A 20,000-nucleotide genomic window follows, 5' to 3' on the forward strand; every position below is an offset into this window, starting at 1 on the left:
AACTCAAGCAGGCGGAAAACGCTATGAATAACTTATTACACGTCGTTCTAAAAACACAAAATTTGGACGTGACGGGCAGAAAGTTAGGTCCTAAATCTAAATGCAGACTGTGTGACAGCAGAGTAAATTCAGTGTTAAAAATAGTTCAATGGCTACCTTTGCGCTTCGCTCATAAACAAATGAAAACGCTCCAGGGGCCTCATGTACCAACAGTTGTGTGGCTTTCCTACTAAAAATGGACGTAAGTTCAAAAGGTGTATTAAAGCATTTCTTTGTTACATCGCAATCTATTTGGAATCAGGAAGAAAGTGAAGAAGAGGAAAGATCAATTAAGTTTACATATATAGCCTTTAATCACAAGTGTCTCAAAGGGCTGCCAAAGTCACAACGACATAAACTCCACATCAGGGCAAGAAAAAACTAAAGCCAATGGAAGGGACTGCAGATGTGGGCGGACCCCACATGCCTTTGTGACTTAAGAAAGATTTGGTCACAGTTTATTTTGAAGGTGTGCACACAAGCCTGTCATAAACATGATCATGAACATTAATGCTACTTCAAAGTGTTACATCCCATGTCACGTTTATGACACGCTCATGGAGACACCTTCAAAATAAAGTGTTATCATATCTTGCTTAAGTCACAAAGGCATGTTCAAAGAATTTCCTCAGTCATTTATTTCTCATAGGCTGTGATCTTAAAGGGGTAAAATCACACGCTAGGTGGCCGGCATCATGAGGTGATGATTTAGGCCACAGGTGTCAAACTCAAGGCCCGGTGGCCAGATCTGGCCCGCGACATCATTTTATCTGGCCCGCAAACACCTGGAAATGATGTGTGTCAATAAAGTACTTAATATTTTCTCACTAAATGTCATTGATTTTTTTTCATTTTGACAGAAAAAATATGTTCTGCTTGAAATTGCATACATTTTAAACTTTAATAGTATCCAATATTGCAACAAATATTACAGTATATTATCATACTTTCCAAACATGTTTTTGTCTACATAAAAATACTTAACTTTACAGCAAACTACCAATCAAATTAATAAAAATGACAATCAATTTTACGTTGTTTGTCACAGCATATTACTGTAAATTGAAAAAAAAAACGACTACTGTTTTTTGCGTTAAAATTCTGTTGACTGAGCTGCCAGTTTTTGACTGTAAAATCTACGCTTGTTGTTTTTAAGGGTGTATTACTGTAGATGGAAAGATGGTACATTTGTTTTTACGGTAGAAAAACTGGCAGCTAAGTTGCCAGAATTAAAAAAAAAATGGTTCTGTTTTTTCATTAACAATATAATGTTGTAAAAACCAGTTCTTGCAACTAAGCTGCCAGCTTTTTCCGTAAATCCCCCCCCCCCCTCCCCAAAAAAAACAGTGGCACTGTTTTTCCATTTACTGTAAAATGTTGTAAAAAAAATTATTTAAAAAAAAACAACACTATTTTACAGTACAATTTTGTATATGTAAAGTTTTTACTGTAAAATCGACAGTCTACTTAAAACAATTTATATAATTAATAATGTAATCCAGAGGCAAATTCATACATTATTCGCTGTTACAAGCGGCCCTCTGATGGCAGCCATAACTGCAATGTGGCCCTCAATGAAAACAAGTTTGGCACCCCTGATTTAGGCCCCAAAAAAAAGTTATTTAGGCAAATTTAACAGTGTGACGATTGTTAATGAATGGGGGAGGGGGGCACTGATTGGCACATCAATTAGTCGAAGGAGTAAAAGTTGGCACTTTTTTATGAGAACTGTTACGTAGCACCATCTCTGTGTGTAGCCAAAGTATCCATGTAGAAATGTGGGTACGACAGCTGTGAAGTTGGCGTGTGGCAGCGCACATTTTCACGTCATCGCCAGTTTTGATACATAGATAGATAGATAGTACTTTATTGATTCCTTCAGGAGAGTTCCCTCCGGAAAATTTAAATTCCAGCAGCAGTGTACAGAATTGAGAACGAATTTAAAAAGTAAAAAGTAAATAATGGGGATATAAATGGAAATAAAATTTAAAATATAACAATAAGAATAAAAATAAAAAGCAACAATAAGAATAAAAATATAACAGTAAAAATAAGAATATAACAAGAGAAACACGGCAGTAGTCACCATGTTATGAAAATGTATTGCACTTAAAAAAAAATTTTTTTTTTACTGTTTTGCATCCCCCGTCATCCTAGTACCCCCCTCCTCCCCAGAGAGGAGTTGTACAGTCTGATGGTGTGTGGGACAAAGGAGTTTTTTAGTCTATTAGTCCTGCACTTTGCAGTGAGAAAGGGCGTCGTGCAGGTTTTTGTGCGTACGCAAGCTTGATACATGAGGCCCTTGGACTGAGCAGAAAGGATCGGTGAATGCTCATTTTCAAAAAAGTTTATTTGTTGTTCCAAACGAATTGTTTTTTTACTGAAATGCGTCAAAGCTAGCTGCAAATCGGCAAATTAGGTCTCATGTCAACAAACTGTGTCCGACCCGGAAGTGCGTTGTGAAGGACTTGACGTCTTCTCTCCTCCTTGCGACTTTATCTTGCTTCCTGTCTTTCATCGCAGAGGTTATTAAACCCTGCCAGGGAGCTGCGCCGCGTCTAATTACTGCATTGGTAAACAAAAGAAGAAGGGGCGGGGCCGCAGCGAGGAGAAGGATGAAAAAACACAGCTGGGCCGAGTGCTGTCATTATAATTCTTCAAGCGATACTGTTAGCGTGGTCAGTCTTTTAGCTGCACGGCTAATGACTGGCTGGCTCTAATTACAGGCCGCACGCCTTCTTCTGGGACCTCGTATTCCTTCCCAGAATGGTTGTTCATTTCCTCTCACAGCCAACAGCAGCAACACATTAGCTGCCTGCGTCCTACAGCAACACAATGCACACAAATCTGTTGTATTGCTACACACTCTCACTACACACAGCCAAAGATCCTCTATGACAGGAGCTCTATGCTGCCTTTAAGGACATACAGCAAAAAGACAAGTCAAAGGTGTAACAGGAGTGTTTTTACAAAGATGCTGCAAAAACTAGTCCAACATCTTCTATATGACACTTTTTAAAAACAGTACATGTCAGGAACACTATGCTGTTTTTTTTAAAGAACTCCCCTGCAAAAATGCCAGTCAAAGATCCTTTGTCAGGAGCACACTGCTTTTGTGAAGGACATACTTCCAAACATATAATCAAAGATCTTTTCTACGACAGGAGAGTTGTAAGTGCAGTGTTTAAAATGATTCTGCACTCGTCAAAGATTGTTCATAAGTAAGGAGCGCTCTGCTGTTTGTAAGGATCTTGCAAGTCGAATACCTCCTATGTGCTGTTGTCAAGAACTGGCTGGAAAAAACAATAGTAAAAGGTCATCGATATAAGAGGAATGATCTGCTGTTTTTAAGAATCTACTGCAAAAATGCTCGTCAAAGACCTTCTGCATGATTTTGGTCATCTGCTGCAAATGCCAGTCAAAGTCCTCTATATCAGGGGTCACCAACCACCAGTCTGAGGACCGGTACCGGTCCATGACGCATTTGCTACCGGGCCGCAGAGAAACATTAAATAATTTACTGCATTTTCTCCGACTTATCTGTGGCTTGTCCCACTAGACACAGCAATAATCTTGTTTATAGATGTACAATAGAACTCCTCACTGCCATTTGTCATAACTTTTTGACATGATACAATGCACATTAAAGGCCTACTGAAATGAAATATTCTTATTCAAACGGGGATAGCAGGTCCATTCTATGTGTCATACTTGATCATTTCGCATATTGCCATATTTTTGCTGAAAGGATTTAGTAGAGAACATCGACGATAAAGTTCGCAACTTTTGGTCGCTGATGAAAAAGACTTGCCTGTACCGGAAGTAGCGTGACGTCACAGGTTGTGGAGCTCCTCACATCTGCACATTGTTTACAATCATTCCCACCAGCAGCGAGAGCGATACGGACCGAGAAAGCGACGATTACCCCATTAATTTGAGCGAGGATGAAAGATTTGTGGATGAGGAAAGTGAGTGTGAAGGATTAGAGTGCAGTGCAGGACGCCAGGATGTATCTTTTTTCGCTCTGACCGTAACTTAGGTACAAGGGCTCATTGGATTCCACACTTTCTCCTTTTTCTATTGTGGATCACGGATTTGTATTTTAAACCACCTCGGATACTATATCCTCTTGAAAATGAGAGTCGAAAACGCGAAATGGACATTCACAGTGACTTTTATCTCCACGACAATACATCGGTGAAGCACTTTAGCTACGGAGCTAACGTGATAGCATCGTGCTTAAATGCAGATAGAAACAAAATAAATAAGCCCCTGACTGGAAGGATAGACAGAAGATCAACAATACTACTATTACTTCTACTATCAGGAGACACTGAACCAAACCCTGGACCTGTAACCAAACGGTTAATGCTGTCCCGCCTGGCGAAGCCTAGCAATGCTGTTGCTAACGACGCCATTGAAGCTAACTTAGCTACGGGACCTCGACAGAGCTATGCTAAAAACATTAGCTCTCCACCTACGCCAGCCCTCATCTGCTCATCACCACCCGTGCTCACCTGCGTTCCAGCGATCGACGGCGCGACGGAGGACTTCACCATGATCATCGGTGCGGTCGGCGGCTAGCGTCGGATAGCGCGTCTGCTATCCAAGTCAAAGTCCTCCTGGTTGTGTTGCTGTGGCCAGCCGCTAATACACCGATCCCACCTACAGCTTTCTTCTTTGCTGTCTCCATTGTTCATTAAACAAATTGCAAAAGATTCACCAACACAGATGTCCAGAATACTGTGGAATTTTGCGATGAAAACAGACGACTTAAGCTGGCCACCGTACTGTTCCAAAATGTCTGCTACAATCCGTGACGTCACGCGCAAACGTCATCATACCGAGACGTTTTCAGCCGGATATTTCCCGGGAAATTTAAAATTGCACTTTATAAGTTAACCCGGCCGTATTGGCATGTGTTGCAATGTTAAGATTTCATCATTGATATATAAACTATCAGACTGCGTGGTCGGTAGTAGTGGGTTTCAGTAGGCCTTTAATGAACATATAAATGTGACAGATTGTAGCCTAAGGCTGATTTCCTTCTGCATTTCATTGCAAAGAAACAAGCCCAAGGCTCCCACTAATTCAGCGTTATAGTGAGTTGTATTTTTCATGCACTTATTTTTGCTGTATCTATCTGGCACAAGTGAAAAGCCTGTCCCTAAAACTAATGCCTACATTAAACTAGTCCGTGGTGCAGAAAAGGTTGGGGACCACTGCTCTTTATGACAGGAGTAGTGCTTGGCTGTGTTTGTAATCTACTGCAAATAAGATGGTCAAAGATCCTCTATGGTTCCTATGGTTCTCTATGGTGGTTCCTCTCTTTAAGAAGGGGAACCGGAGGGTGTGTTCCCACTATCGTGGGATCACACTCCTCAGCCTTCCCGGTAAGGTCTATTCAGGTGTGCTGGAGAGGAGGCTACGCCGGATAGTCGAACCTCGGATTCAGGAGGAACAGTGTGGTTTTCGACCTGGTCGTGGAACTGTGGATAAGCGCTATACTCTTGGCAGGGTCCTTGAGGGTGCATGGGAGTTTGCCCAACCAGTCTACATGTGCATTGTGGACTAGGAGAAGGCATTCGACCGTGTACCCCGGGAGGTCCTGTGGGGAGTGCTCAGAGAGTATAGGGGTAACGGACTGTCTGATTGTGGCGGTCCGCTCCCTGTACGATCAGTGTCAGAGCTTGGTCCGCATTGCCGGCAGTAAGTCGGACCCGTTTCCAGTGAGGGTTGGACTCCGCCAAGGCTGCCCTTTGTCACCGATTCTGTTCATAACTTTTATGGACATAATTTTTAGGCGCAGTCAGGGCGTTGAGGGTATCTGGTTTGGCGGCTGCAGGATTAGGTCTCTGCTTTTTGCAGATGATGTGGTCCTGATGGCTTCATCTGGCCAAGATCTTCAGCTCTCACTGGATCGGTTCGCAGCAGAGTGTGAAGCGACTGGGATGAGAATCTCGCCCGGAAAAGGGTGGAATGCCATCTCCGGGTTGGGGAGGAGATCTTGCCCAGAGTGGAGGAGTTCAAGTACCTCAGAGTCTTGTTCACGAGTGAGGGAAGAGTGGATCGTGAGATCGACAGGCGGATCGGTGCGGCGTCTTCAGAAATGCGGACGCTGTATCGATCCGTTGTGGTGAAGAAGGAGCTGAGCCGGAAGGCAAAGCTCTCAATTTACCGGTCTATCTACGTTCCCATCCTCACCTATGGTCATGAGCTTTGGGTTATGACCGAAAGGACAAGATCACGAGTACAAGCGGCCGAAATGAGCTTCCTCCGCCGGGTGGCGAGATAGGGTGAGAAGCTCTGTAATCCAGGAGGAGCTCAAAGTAAAGCCGCTGCTCCTCCACATCGAGAGGAGCCAGATGAGGTGGTTCTGGCATCTGGTCAGGATGCCACCCGAACGCCTCCCTCGGGAGGTGTTTCGGGCACATCCGACCGGTAGGAGGCCACGGGGAAGACCCAGGACACGTTGGGAAGACTATCTCTCCCGGCTGGCATGGGAACGCCTCAGGATCCCCCGGGAGGAGCTGGACAAAGTGGCTGGGGAGAGGGAAGTCTGGGCTTCCCTGCTTAGGCTGCTGCCCCCGCGACCCGACCTCGGATAAGCGGAAGAAAATGGATGGATGGATGAAGATCCTCTATAAGTAATCTGATGCAGACACACTAGTCATAGATCGTCTATATGACAGGAGTGCTGCACTGTTTTTGGGGCGCTGTTGGAAAAAGGCTAGTCAAAGGTCCTTTTTATAACAGGAGTGATCTGCTATTTTTACGAACCTGCTACAAAAACGCAAGTCAAAGGTCCTACATATGACAAGAGAGCTGTTTTCAGCAATCTTCTGTAAAAAAAGATAGTCATATATTCTCTATATATATTGGGAGTACTGTGATGTTTTTAGTGATCTGCTGGAAAAAAAACAATAGTCGAAGGTCTTCAATATGTCAGGAGTGTTGTGCAGTTTTTGGTAATCTGTTGCAAATGCTAATCAAAGATCCTCTATATGTCATGAGTGCTGTGCTGTTGTTGGTAATCTGCTGCAAAGGCTAGTCAAAGATTCTCTATATGATTTTGGTAATCTGTTGTAAATGCTAGTCAATGATCCTCTATAAAACAGGAGTGCTGTGCTGTTTTTTGTTATCTGCTACAAATGCTGGTCAAAGAGCCTCCTCTATTTGACAGGAGTGCTGAGCTGTTTTTGGTAATCTTCTGCAAAAAAGATAATCAAAGATTCTATTATAATAGGAGTGCTGTGCTGTTTTTGGTCAGCTGTTGCAAAAACACTAGTCAAAGATCCTCTAAACGATAGAAGTGCTGTGCTTTTTTTCCTAATCTGCTGTAAAACAATGCTAGTCAAATATCCTCTAAATGACAGGAGTGCTGTCCTGTTAGTAATTAGCTGCAAAGAGTACATGAAAAGAGTACTGTACTGTTTTTGGTCATCTGTTGCAAAAACCCTAGTCAAAGATCCTCTATATAACATGAGTGTTGTGATGTTTTTGGTCATCTGTTGCAAAAACCCTAGTCAAAGATCCTCTATATAACATGAGTGTTGTGATGTTTTTGGTCATCTGTTGCAAAAACCCTAGTGAAAGATCGTCTATATGACATGGTGTGTTGTGCTGTTTTTTGTCATTTGTTGCAAAACCCCTAGTCAAAGATCCTCTTTATGACATGAGTGCTGTGCTGTTTTTGGTGAATTGTTGCAAAAACCCTAGTCAAAGATCCTCTATATGACATGAGTGCTGTGCTGTTTTTGGTCATCTGTTGCAAAAACCCAAGTCACAGATCCTCTTTATAACATAAGTGTTGTGATATTTTTGGTCATCTGTTGCAAAAACCCAAGTCAAAGATGCTACTCTATATGACATGAGTGCTGTGCTGTTTTGGTCATCTATTGCAAACACCCTAGTCAAAGATCCTGTATATGACATGAGTGCTGTGCTGATTTCAGTCATCTGTTGCAAAAACCCTAGTCAAAGATCCTCTATATGACATGAGTGCTGTGCTGTTTTTGGTCATATAGGACAGGAGTGTGCCAATGCTGTACTTAATGTCCTTTCAGATCAAGGCTAGCAAACAAGCGACTGGACTGCAGATTGTCTGCTTAGCAAGAGCGTCGTCTTTAAACTGATGATCACTGATCACACACACAATCATGTCCAAAGCTGCACTAATGTGTTTGGCACAAATGTTAGCGCTTGTGTCATCTGGAAGACATTTAGCACGATATGATGATTTTGCTGCTACGACCTTATATTATTACAACATAAACTAAATACAGCACCAATTTCCCCCAAATTCTACAAATAACACTCCGTAATAACATAAAGGAAGTTGCACCTTTGACGCCATAAGTATACGATGCCATAAGCACGAGTGAGTGACGGCGTATTAAAAGCACGTGCCCTCCTCCACCCCACGCCCATCCTCCCATCCTGCAGACACAAGGGTAGTTGGGAGGGTGGGGTAAGTGTGTGTGTGTGTGTGTGTGTGTGTGTGTGTGTGTGTGTGTGTGTGTGTGTGTGTGTGTGTGTGTGTGTGTGTGTGTGTGTGAGGGGGTGGGGGGGGGCTCCTCACTTCCTGTGTCAGATCTAAATATTTACACTCGCCTGCGTCCCGAGTGGCAAAGCGGAGGGCTCTTGATGTTCCGGGTTATGTAAAGTCCAAAGCGCCGCATACGGCTTGTCCTTGTTGGGGCAGATTTGGCAACTTTATTACCGTAAAGTCGTGTTGCAACTCTTTTATATTGCTGCCATTCAACACTGTAATATAACTACAATATAGTAAAACTAGACACGCAATGGAAGGTTTTTCAGGTCCACACTGTCACCGAGTGGCCGTCTATAGGTACTGCTGGGATTGTTACGTTCCACTCATAAGAAGACATTCTGCTTTTTCTGCAATTATTTACTGTATTATTTATTTGTAGTATGTATTGTATGCATGTAATTGTATGTTGTACATGCCGCCATCTTGGCAGAAACTGTTTTTTATATTCAATACAGAGCGGTTCGTTTGATGTGTACAGACAAATTGTGTCACGAGTTCTGGTTCTTTGGTTACATCATGTATTTTATGTTTAATACAAAGTAGTGATTTTATTGTTAATTGATCAGTTCCAATAAAAGTATCTTTTATAATATTGGTTTTGTGGTTCTTGTGTTTTGTATTGTGTTCTACAGTGCATCAGCATTGTTATAGCATTGGTATTAGTAGGTGCAGCAGTAGTAGTAGCATTAGTTTTACAAATTGTCATAGCATTAATATTCGTATTAGTAGTCGTAGTAGTATTAGTACTACTAATTCTACTGTAGTAGTAGCAGTAGCATTCATAGCATTAATATTGGTAGTCGTAGTAGTAGCATTAGCATTATTAGTAGTCGTAGCATTAGCTTTAGTAGTCGTAGCATTATGAATCGTAGTATTAGCATTTGCGTTAACATTAGTAGTCGTAGCATTAGCAGTCGCGTTAATATTAGTAGTCGTAGCATTAGCGATATGAGTAGTCAAAGCATTACCAGTCGTAGTAGCATTAGCAATCGTGGTGTTAGCATTTGCATTAATATTACTAGTCGTAGCATTAGCAGTCGTAGTAGCATTAGTAGTCAAATGATTAACATTAGCAATAATATTAGTAGTCTTAGCATTAGTATTATTAGTATTGTAGTTATAATAGCAATAGTATTATTAGTAGTAGCATTAGTAGTCAAATTATTAACATTAGCAATAATAGAAGTAGTCGTAGCATTAGTACTATTAGTACTGCAGTTGCATTAGTATTAGTATTATTAGTAGTAACATTAGCATAAGTAGTAGTTTTATTAGTCGTCGCATTGTTAGTAGTAGTACTGTAGTTGCATTCGCATAAGTATTATTAGTACTGTACAGTGTTGGGACTAACGCGTTACAAAGTAACACGTTACTGTAACGCCGTTAGTTTCGGCGGTAACTAGTAATCTAACGCGTTATTTTTTATATTCAGTAACTCAGTTACCGTTACTACATGATGCGTTACTGCGTTATTTTACGTTATTTTTTATGTAGTATCGGCTAGAAACAGAAGATCTGAGTGTGTTTTATTGGAGAGTTGCAGTGACGTGCTTCTGATTATTCCTCTGCGCTCTGTGTGTGTCTGGGTGTGGGAAGGGGAGGGGAGGTGAGTGTGAGGGGGGGGGGTGCGCAATACAACGTAAACCGTTGGCCAACCAAAAAGTAACCACACAACACTATACGACTATACGGTATAGTGTTCTGTGGTTACTTTTTGGTTGGCCAAGCAGACGTGACGACAGGCTGTCCTCACTCAGGTCCGCACGGACCTGGAGGGGGTGTGCCTCAAGTCCGGCTGGAAATCGGGAGAAATTTGGGAGAATGGTTGTCCCAGAGAGAGGCACTGAAATTCGGGAGGGTTGGCAAGTATGAGATATTCTCACTTCTTTTGTTGAGCACAAAGAAAATAACATTTTAGTTAAATGTAAGCTGTCTCTTTGATCAAAGATCCCGTCTACTGCCCAAAACAACTATTCAAATCTGCCTGGTTAGGCTTTGTGTATGTCACGTGTGCCTTCCTTAGGTGAAGCCAGGTTTACAGCTATATTGTTATTATGCTGTTTGTTACTTATGTATGTTATGTTGCAGCTATTTAAAATAGTTTTGTCAATTTGTTCTGGCCTGAAATAAATTGGCCCTTTGAAACATATCTTTGTCTTTGTGTGTTGTATGTAGAGCACATTGCTTAGCAGAGTTCAGTGATGCAAATGCATGTCAAGTTGATCAACACATTGTATTATTCTCCAGTGCAATAACAGTACTGACATGAAGGCTAAAAGGGCATTAATGGGAGCTTAAAAAAAAAAAGTAGAAGAAGTAACTAAATAGTTACTTTTCACAGTAACACATTACTTTTTGGTGTAAGTAACTGAGTTAGTAACTGAGTTACTTTAGAAATAAAGTAACTAGTAACTGTAACTAGTTACTGGTTTTCAATAACTAACCCAACACTGGTACTGTAGTTGTTAATAGTAGGTGTATCATTATTACCATTAGTATAATTAAGAACATTGTCATTAGTATTAGCATTAGTAGTAGTTAAAAGTAGTTGTAGCATAAGTATTAGTATTATTAGTACTGTAATGGTATTAGCATAAGTAGTAACATTTAGTATTGGAGTTGTAGTTTTAGTAGTAGTAGTAGCATTAGTATTATTGGTAGTTGTAGTATTAACAGTGGTAGTATTATCAATACTGGTAATAGTAGTTGTATTAGCAGTAGAAGTAGTAATAATGTGAAATTAATGTATAACCTATTTTAGGGGGGGTGTTTGTGTACCATTTATTATGTAATACTGTTGACAGATGTTGCTGTGTCAGCTACATTTCTATTGACATTGTGCAGTCTTAAAAGGAAATAGTTTTTGGCGGTATGTAGGACACTGCAGTGTTTTTTTCATATAAAAACACTTCAGGTGGATCAATTTTCCAAACAAAAAGGCGTTCTAAAGTCAAGAAGTGATGAGTCATGTGAGGATGTAGCGAGGCGCGTTGTGGTGTCGCCTTTGTGACTTGATGTGGGTCACGCTACGTGATGAGGTCGCACGGCGGCCATCAGACTGACCTGCTTGGCCGGGCCCTCTGGACGCCTCCTGCGTCTGCGTGGATCGGTTGCGGTTCTGCTGGCGCTGGCGCTTGCCACCGGCGGAGCGGGTTGTGCGGATGTGCACATCGCTGACCTTGAAGAACGCCACCATGAAGGGCTGCTTCTCCAGAGCGCCGTCACGCCCGATCAGCCCGGCGTCTTTGGGGCTGATGCCTTGTCCTGTTTTTGTGGGGAAACATTCCAAATATGTGTTTACAAAGAATCAATGCATGGACAACAGTGGATGAGTGTTGTATAGTTCATACAGTTATCATATCTTACCGCTGCTGGTCTCCACGCTGACCTGCAGGCCTAAGTTGTGCAGCGGACTCATCACCCAAAGGTTACTTGTGGCCGTGATGTCAAACTCCAGCCAGCCTTCTTCCTGCGCCCACAGCCAGCGAGACTCCAGGAGGAACAAGTCAGCTTCTCTGGGACACAAGAAGTCATAAAGACGCTCTTTTCAATTACACTCACTAGCAATGATGATGGAAAAACAAGTTACACCTGAAAGCACTTGAATTATAACGTTTTATTCAAAAATAAATATATATTCAGACACCCTAGCCAAGAAAAAAATCTGATCAAAATAAGTATTGCATTAAAGCAAAAAAATATAGAATTCTAGTAAAAATATAGAATTCAAGAAAGAAAATATAAAATTCAAGAAAATATATCATTTTAGCAAGAAAATATAGAATTTATGAAAGAAATATATAGAATTTATGAAAGAAATATATAGAATTTATGAAAGAAAATATAGAATTTATGAAAGAAAATATTGAATTTAAGAAAATATAGCACTCAAAAAAGAAAATACAGAATTTAATAAAAACTACAACATTTGAGCAAGAAAATACAGAATTTTAAAGAAAAAATATCAAATTTAAGCAAAATTCAATCAACAAAATATAGAATTTAATAAAAATATAGAATTAGTGCACCAAAATACAGAATTTGAAGAACATATAAAATGTAAGAACATTTTGAATTTAAGCAAGACAATATAGAAATTAATCAAAAAGAATATAGAATTCAAGCAAGAAAAGAAAGAATGTGTGAACATAAATAATTTGAGGAAGAAAATGTAAAATTCAAGCAACATAACATTAAAGCATGAAAATGTAGAATTTAAGCAAATATACAAATTGAACAAGAACATATATACAAACCCCGTTACCATATGAGTTGGGAAATTGTGTTAGATGTAAATATAAACGGAATACAGTGATTTGCAAATCCTTTTCCACCCATATTCAATTGAATGCACTACAAAGACAAGATATTTGATGTTCTAACTCATAAACGTTTTTTTTTTTTTTGCAAATAATAATTAACTTAGAAATTCATGGCTGCAACACGTGTCAAAGTAGTTGGGAAAGGGCATGTTCACCACTGTGTTACATGGCCTTTTCTTTTAACAACACTCAATAAACGATTGGGAAATGAGGAAACTTATAATAAAGCCGACAGTTGACTTTGGAATATTTAGGAGCGATGAAAATTTCACGACTGGATGTGTTGCACAGGTGGCATTTTATGACAGTTCCACGCTGGAAAGCGGCCCATTCTTTCACAAATGTTTGTGGAAACAGTCTCCATGCCTAAGTGCTTGATTTTATACACCTCTGGCCGGGCCAAGTGATTAGGACACCTGATTCTGATCATTTGGATGGGTGGCCAAATACTTTTGGCAATATAGTGTATACGGTCCCACACTTGACAGTGCATGGCAGAGCACAAACCAAGCATTAAGTTTAAAAAATTGTCTGCAGACCTCCGAGACAGAAAAGTCTAAAGACACAAATCTGGGGAAGGATACAGAAAAAAATCTGCTGCCTTGAAAGTCCCAATGAGCACAGTGGCCTCCATCATCCATACATAGTAGAAGATGGAACCACCAAGACTCTTACTAGAGCTGAAGTGCCATCTAAACTGAGGCCCTAGTCAGGAAGGTGACCAAGAACCTGATGGTCAGAGCTACAGCATTCTTCTGTGGAGAGAGGAGAACCTTCCAGAAGGACAACCATCTCTGCAGCAAACCACCAATCAGGCCTGTATGGTATAGTGGCCAGACAGATGTCATTACTTAGAAAAAGGCACATGGCAGCCCACCTGGAGTTTGCCAAAATGCATCTGAAAAACTCTCAGACCATGAGGAACAAAAATCTCTGGTCTGATGAGACAAAGTTTGAAGTCTTTGGCGGGAATGCCAGACATCATGTTTGGAGGAAACCAGGCACCACTCATCACCAGGCCAATACCATCCCTACAGTGAAGCATGGTGGTGGCAGCATCATGCTGTGGGGATGGTTTTCAGCGACAGGAACTGTGAGACTAGTCTGGATAGAGAGAAAGATGAATGTAGCAATGTACAGAGACATACTGGATGAAAACCAATCCCATCCAACCTGATGGAGCTTGAGAGGTCCTGCAAAGAGGAATGGGTGAAACTGCCCCAAGATAGGTGTGCCATACTTGTGGCATTGTCTTCAACAAGCAAATGTACATGTGATTTCTTAGTTTTTTTAGAATATTTGCCAAAAAAAAAAAAGTTTCACATTGTCATTATTGTGTGTTAGTGCAGCTGGTAACCAGAACGATCGTGCATTTTGTGATAAAAGCATGAAATTTGGTACACTTATAGCCAAAGGCATTCTCAAAAGATTTGGATATGGAGCCACCATGAATTTTTAAAATGGCGCCCATGGCAGCCATCTTTCAAAATGGCTGTCAGTAACAACTGTTCGCTTATGAATGATGGATATTATATGATGTTTCAGACTTATTTACCATACATAGTACTTGGTAAATGTCTTTTGGATAATCTAAATGTGTCATTAAATATGTCTGATATGGGTGATCTCGGTGTCAAACCAGTATTATTTTTTATTTCCTTTTCTTTGTGCAGAATTCAAATTTGGAACTTTACAATTGGCCAGAAGCTTCCTTCTAACTCAGAAATGGTGACCACAATAGTCACACTTGGTGACCACTGGTCACCTACAACAAGATGGCAGCCATATTTCTGAAATTAAATCTATAATTTCAAGTACACTATCATCTATTTTTTTTTTTTTGCACATAGCCCATGCAGCAAGAAACGGCCACCACAAAATTATGATTCAAACAGTTGATACTGATGTTGTGGTGCTGGCTGTGGCAGTGGCTCAGACTCTACAACCAGAGGATGAGCTTTGGTTGGCTTTCAGTACTGGTAAGAATTTTCGATATTTGGCAGCCCATGAAATTGCAGCAGGGCTCGGGCCCGAGAAAGCATGTGCACTACCAGTGTTCCATGCATTGATGGGTTCTGACACTGTGTCAAGCTTTGTTGGCCATGGGAAAAAGACTGCATGGGCTGTATGGTCTGTGCTTCCAGAACTTACACATGCCCTGTTGAAAGTGTCTTCAGCCCCAGATGACATACCACAGGAGGTAATGGCCACAATTGAGAGGTTTGTTATCTTAGTCTATGACCGAACCAGCACATGTACAGAAATCAATACGGCAAGGAGGAAGTTATTTGCAAAGAGGCACAATGTGCAAACAATCCCTCCTACCAAGGCTGCCCTAGAAGAGCATGTTAAGAGAGCTGTATACCAAGGAGGGCACGTGTGGGGTACAGTCCTGGTGTCAACACCAGAACTACCTTCACCGTGCGAATGGGGCTGGTCAAATTCACCTGAGGGGGACTATGAACCCTTCTGGACATGCCTACCAGATGCAGGCCAGTCAAGTTATGAACTTGTCTCATGCAAATGCAAGAAGGGTTGTGTTGGGCAGTGTAAGTGCAAAAAATCCCACTTACAGTGCACAGCCCTTTGTGTCTGTGAAGGCGAGTGTGACTAGTCTACCCTGTGAGAGACCCTAGGTTTCCCTTGCGTAACATGAGTATTTTGAGATAGAAAGAAGATTCTTAGAAATTCCAAAGTTCCCAATTCAAATTCTGCATCAAGATAAATGTATAATTAAACATAGAGATCATCCATATCTAACCAGTTGGCGGCCATTTTGAATTTTCAATGTAAATGTTCCACTATCCAAAAGGCATTTACCAAGTAGTATGAATGGTAAATAAGTCTGAAATATCATATTAAATCCATCATTCATAAGAAAACAGTTGTTGCTGGCGGACATTTTGAAAAATGGCTGCCATGGGCGCCATGTTGAAAATTCATGATGGCTCCACATCCAAATCTTTTGAGAATGCCTTTGGCTATAAGTGTACCACATTTCATGCTTTTATCACAAAATGCACAATTCCTTTATATTTTGGAACAAACCTCTTGTACTATGTAGAATTTTGAAAAAAAATAAGGATTTATTTAATTTTGGAATAAGGCTGTCACATAAAATATGGAAAAAGTATAGTGCTGTGAGTACTTTCCAGATGCACCGTATAATAAATATGGAATTGAAAAACAACATTTAGAATCTAAGTATGAAAATAAAGAATTTAGCAAGAAAATTTAGAGGGAAAATTATCCCAAAAAAATGTTCTATTTAAATATAGACGTGCACCTCAAACAGCTTCCATGCATCTGGGAAAGCATAATGCAATGTCAGTGTGTCTCTCAGGATTTTAGGCCTATTTTTGAGGTCAGAGGTCATGTTTGTCCAAATGATAGAGGACCGTGTCCAATGAAATGAGTGAAGAGTTTACTGGAAGAGTCCAAGTGATAAGAGGGTCTGTGCTCCCACTGTACATTACAGTGGTAATGACACGTCCTCCTGAGGACACATCAAAGCCTGACAATGATCCAGGTGTTCCGAGAATGTCCCTGCAGTCATGCATCAGCGGCTCCTCTTTATTGCTCATTAATTAGGGTGCTTCTGCCCGTTAGCCCACCACCACACCCCGCGCTGTGTTCTGCATGTCTTGTGTTTGTAGACACCCACCTGGCGAGAGGATAGCAGGGGGGCCACGAGAGTTGCCTGCAGGGCCGGAGCGCCGCCCGCGTGAATCCTAACTTTTTTCAGCATGGAGAATAATTTAGCACAGCAGGGGGCCTCCATTTGATCATCTGGTGTATCATGTGGTTTAGTCACATCAAAGTACATCACATTCTTACTATTTGTCTGAAAAGGAGTATAAAAAGATGCACAGCCAATACAGGTTACATACCTTTTTTTTAAAACTATTTCCTGATTAAAGATTACATAAATATTTCATAGCCAAAAAATTATTTCAGGAATGTTGTACTTTTTGGGGCTGACAACTGTGTTTTTTAATTTGCTATTTAAAAAATATAAAAATTGTTCTGGCTGTTGCAATCTTTTAAATAGTCAATTAAAGGCAATTATATCTGTTACATCTTTTGAAATTAAGTTTGAAGTTTTATTTAAACTCTTTTATGATATTTGTATATTTAAAAAATATGTTGTTCAGCAAACAGCTGCTTTTCGGGGGTTTTCTTAATCATCAAAAAGTCATAATTTTACCACAGTAAAGTCAAAACTAATTTCATTATTTAATAAAGTAATTGACCCTAGCCTGAAAAAAGGTTGAAATATTACACAATTTAAGTTTCAATATTTTGAAACATGTTTTATTTTTCAAAATACAGGGAAAAAAATACAAAATAAAGTATTCTGTGTTCCTAATCCTTCTTTATTATATTTGGATGCAGGCAATCATTTTTAATTTGTTTTAATATGCTGTAAGGCCAACAAACATGTGAGTTTTGAACAGCACTGCATGGCTTCAATCCATCCATCCATCGATGTTCTACCGCTTGTCCCGTGTAGTGCAATATTAAAGGGGAACTGTACTTTTTTTGTTTCCTTCACAGTCATGAGAGACCAGAAGACAAACGTTGTTTTTTGTTTTTTTTGCCATCTAACATGTAAAAATGAGCTCGTTCTTGGTGGCTACCAATGAAGCTAATGGGAGCTATCCATTCTCTAAATAACTTTAAAAATGCATTTAAAAATCGTCAACAATACTTAATTTACATTTTGTAACCAGTATAATAACCAAACTGTAGCAACATTGTTATTGTAAGAGAGAACACAGAAGAACTGTTTTTCTAGCGTACTAACAGATCAGCGTGCTATGGTATTAGCCATGAGATAGCTTCGGCAAAAGATAAGCTAGCTTCTACGTAAGCACCCGAATCACATTTGAGTTAGTAGTAGGATAGGACAACAATCTGTACTGACTGAAAAACATGAACAATCATATTACAGTATTTGTAAAGTATTAGCCCACATTTCATGTTTTGTTTGTACACAGCTAGCCAAACAGTGTATGTACTGTAGTTGTAAAAACATGCATGACGTGCTGCATGTATCATGATCAACAGTATAGTGACACACTCGATGGACAGTTGTTCGTTTAGTCCAGCTGGCTGGGGACATTTTCAGTTGATTTTGGGTAAGCAATCAATTTATGTCGAAATAGCTTGGCTCCAAGTTCCACATGTACAGTGTCAAATTCACGCTGACCTCACTCTCTCGGCTTTCATCTGCTCCAACGTTTCACCCTCTGTTCGTGCTCGCTTCTATAACCAGCAGTTCATCCTCCATATATTCAGGTTCAAAAAGATATGGTTGTGAATCCCAAAAATAGTAGTCTTCGTTGTCTTTGACCAAGTCTGCCATGATTAGAAAACATTCATGTTTGTTTCCGGAAGTAGGAACACACTTTTGTTGCCGAAAGTAAGAAGTGAGCTGCTATGGAAACGGAAATCAATGCACCAAAGAAATTAATTCCGGCAATGCTTAAAATGACCAAAATACGGTAAATATTGTACATATAACATATTGTTATGAACGTGTCTGTTACTACATTATATATAGACTTGCAGTATGTTTATAAAATGTTGATGGATGGTTTTAAAGTTGTTTTAGAGGGCTTTGAAGGATTATCATTAGCCATATCTTGCAAGTCTTTTCATCATCTTTAAAATCCTAAAAAATAAAAAAAAGACAAGTGTGTTCTTGTCTCTCAAAATGATTGTGAACGATAAACAAAATTCCAAAAGGTGCAGTTCCCCTTTAAGGTTACAGGTCAAGTTTCTTCTTTATAATCTTCAGAAGTGTTTTGTTGAAGAAGTCAGTGTGTCAAAGTGTGACCAACTGGCATAACCTCGAGCACCAACATTTGCCCCGAGCTCATTGGACACCACATATTTGGCACTGTACCGTCTCACATTCCTCGCCTGCTGTTAGCCAAAACACCTGTCTGCTTTTTCACAAGGTAATAAGCTCCCTGCTGATTCGATGATTGCAAAATGTTAAGATTTAGATTATACCCAGTTTTATCTGGACTTGTTCTGACTATTTCTTTTGTGCAATGTAATTGTAATTAAATGATGTGTCTTGTATTAAGGATGAGCGCATAAGTTGTGGGGTTTTTTTTAACACAATTGTTAGGTTTGTGCTAATTCATCATTTTCTTAAACCCTTTCTTGCAATTTTATTTCTTTCCTTGAGTGTGGCCAACAGGCTCATTTAAAGCTATGGTTAAAAAGAAAAAATATGTTCCTAAAATAATACAGAGCTCGACTGGCCCTTTAATCTACCATGTAAGTGTGAAAATAAAAGGCTTTACGTGTACAAAGCAGCCATTGTAAGGATGAAGGAATGCAGAAAATAAGTACTGTAGCTCCTAATAGCCTTCAAGCCTTTGGACAGAAAGGACAAATATGCATTGGAAGCATCTTTAGATGGACTTCTTAGATCTTTTCAATCCATTCTGGATCACTTTGAGCCTCAGAGCGCTTGAGACCGCACCCAAACTGTTTGGACTAGTGAGGACGCTGGCTATACAGCTGCAAAATAAGGGACTTCAATATGATGAGAAATAAGTTGTAATAATAGAGGAAAAATAGCATGCATGAATACAAGAAGAAAACCAAAAAAACTGTCTAAATATTGCAAGAAAAGACCTGATTTGATAAATGATAATAAATGATAAATGGGTTATACTTGTATAGCGCTTTTCTACCTTCAAGGTACTCAAAGCGCTTTGACAGTATTTCCACATTTACCCATTCACACACACATTCACACACTGATGGCGGGAGCTGCCATGCAAGGTGCTAACCAGCAGCCATCAGAGGCAAAGGGTGAAGTGTCTTGCCCAAGGACACAACGGACGTGACTAGGAAGGTAGAAGGTGGGAATTGAACCCCAGTAACCAGCAACACTCCAATTGCTGGCACAGCCACTCTATCAACTTCGCCACGCCGTCCCATATAAAAAATAAAAAATAAAAAGAACGGTTCTGATTTGATTAAAATAAAGTTTAAGTGTGAGGAGAAGAAATACTTAATTTTACGACATTTGCATCATATCATAAGTAATATTGTTAAAT

The 20,000-nt window shown here is 40.1% G+C and overlaps 1 protein-coding gene across 1 annotated transcript in view; it reads right to left on the reverse strand.

The window, feature by feature from the left end:
- The window catches only part of bmp6 (bone morphogenetic protein 6), a 97,408-nt gene that overhangs the window by 16,741 nt on the left and 60,667 nt on the right, over nucleotides 1–20,000 (reverse strand). Inside the window, exons 3-4 of the mRNA XM_062021235.1 lie at nucleotides 11,960–12,108; nucleotides 11,657–11,857 (exon numbers count right to left, since the gene is read on the reverse strand). Of these exons, the coding sequence (XP_061877219.1) occupies nucleotides 11,657–11,857; nucleotides 11,960–12,108 (350 nt within the window). The remainder of the gene's footprint in view (nucleotides 1–11,656; nucleotides 11,858–11,959; nucleotides 12,109–20,000) is intronic.

This window comes from Entelurus aequoreus, linkage group LG15, assembly GCF_033978785.1.
Source record: "Entelurus aequoreus isolate RoL-2023_Sb linkage group LG15, RoL_Eaeq_v1.1, whole genome shotgun sequence".
Lineage (NCBI taxonomy): Eukaryota > Metazoa > Chordata > Actinopteri > Syngnathiformes > Syngnathidae > Entelurus > Entelurus aequoreus.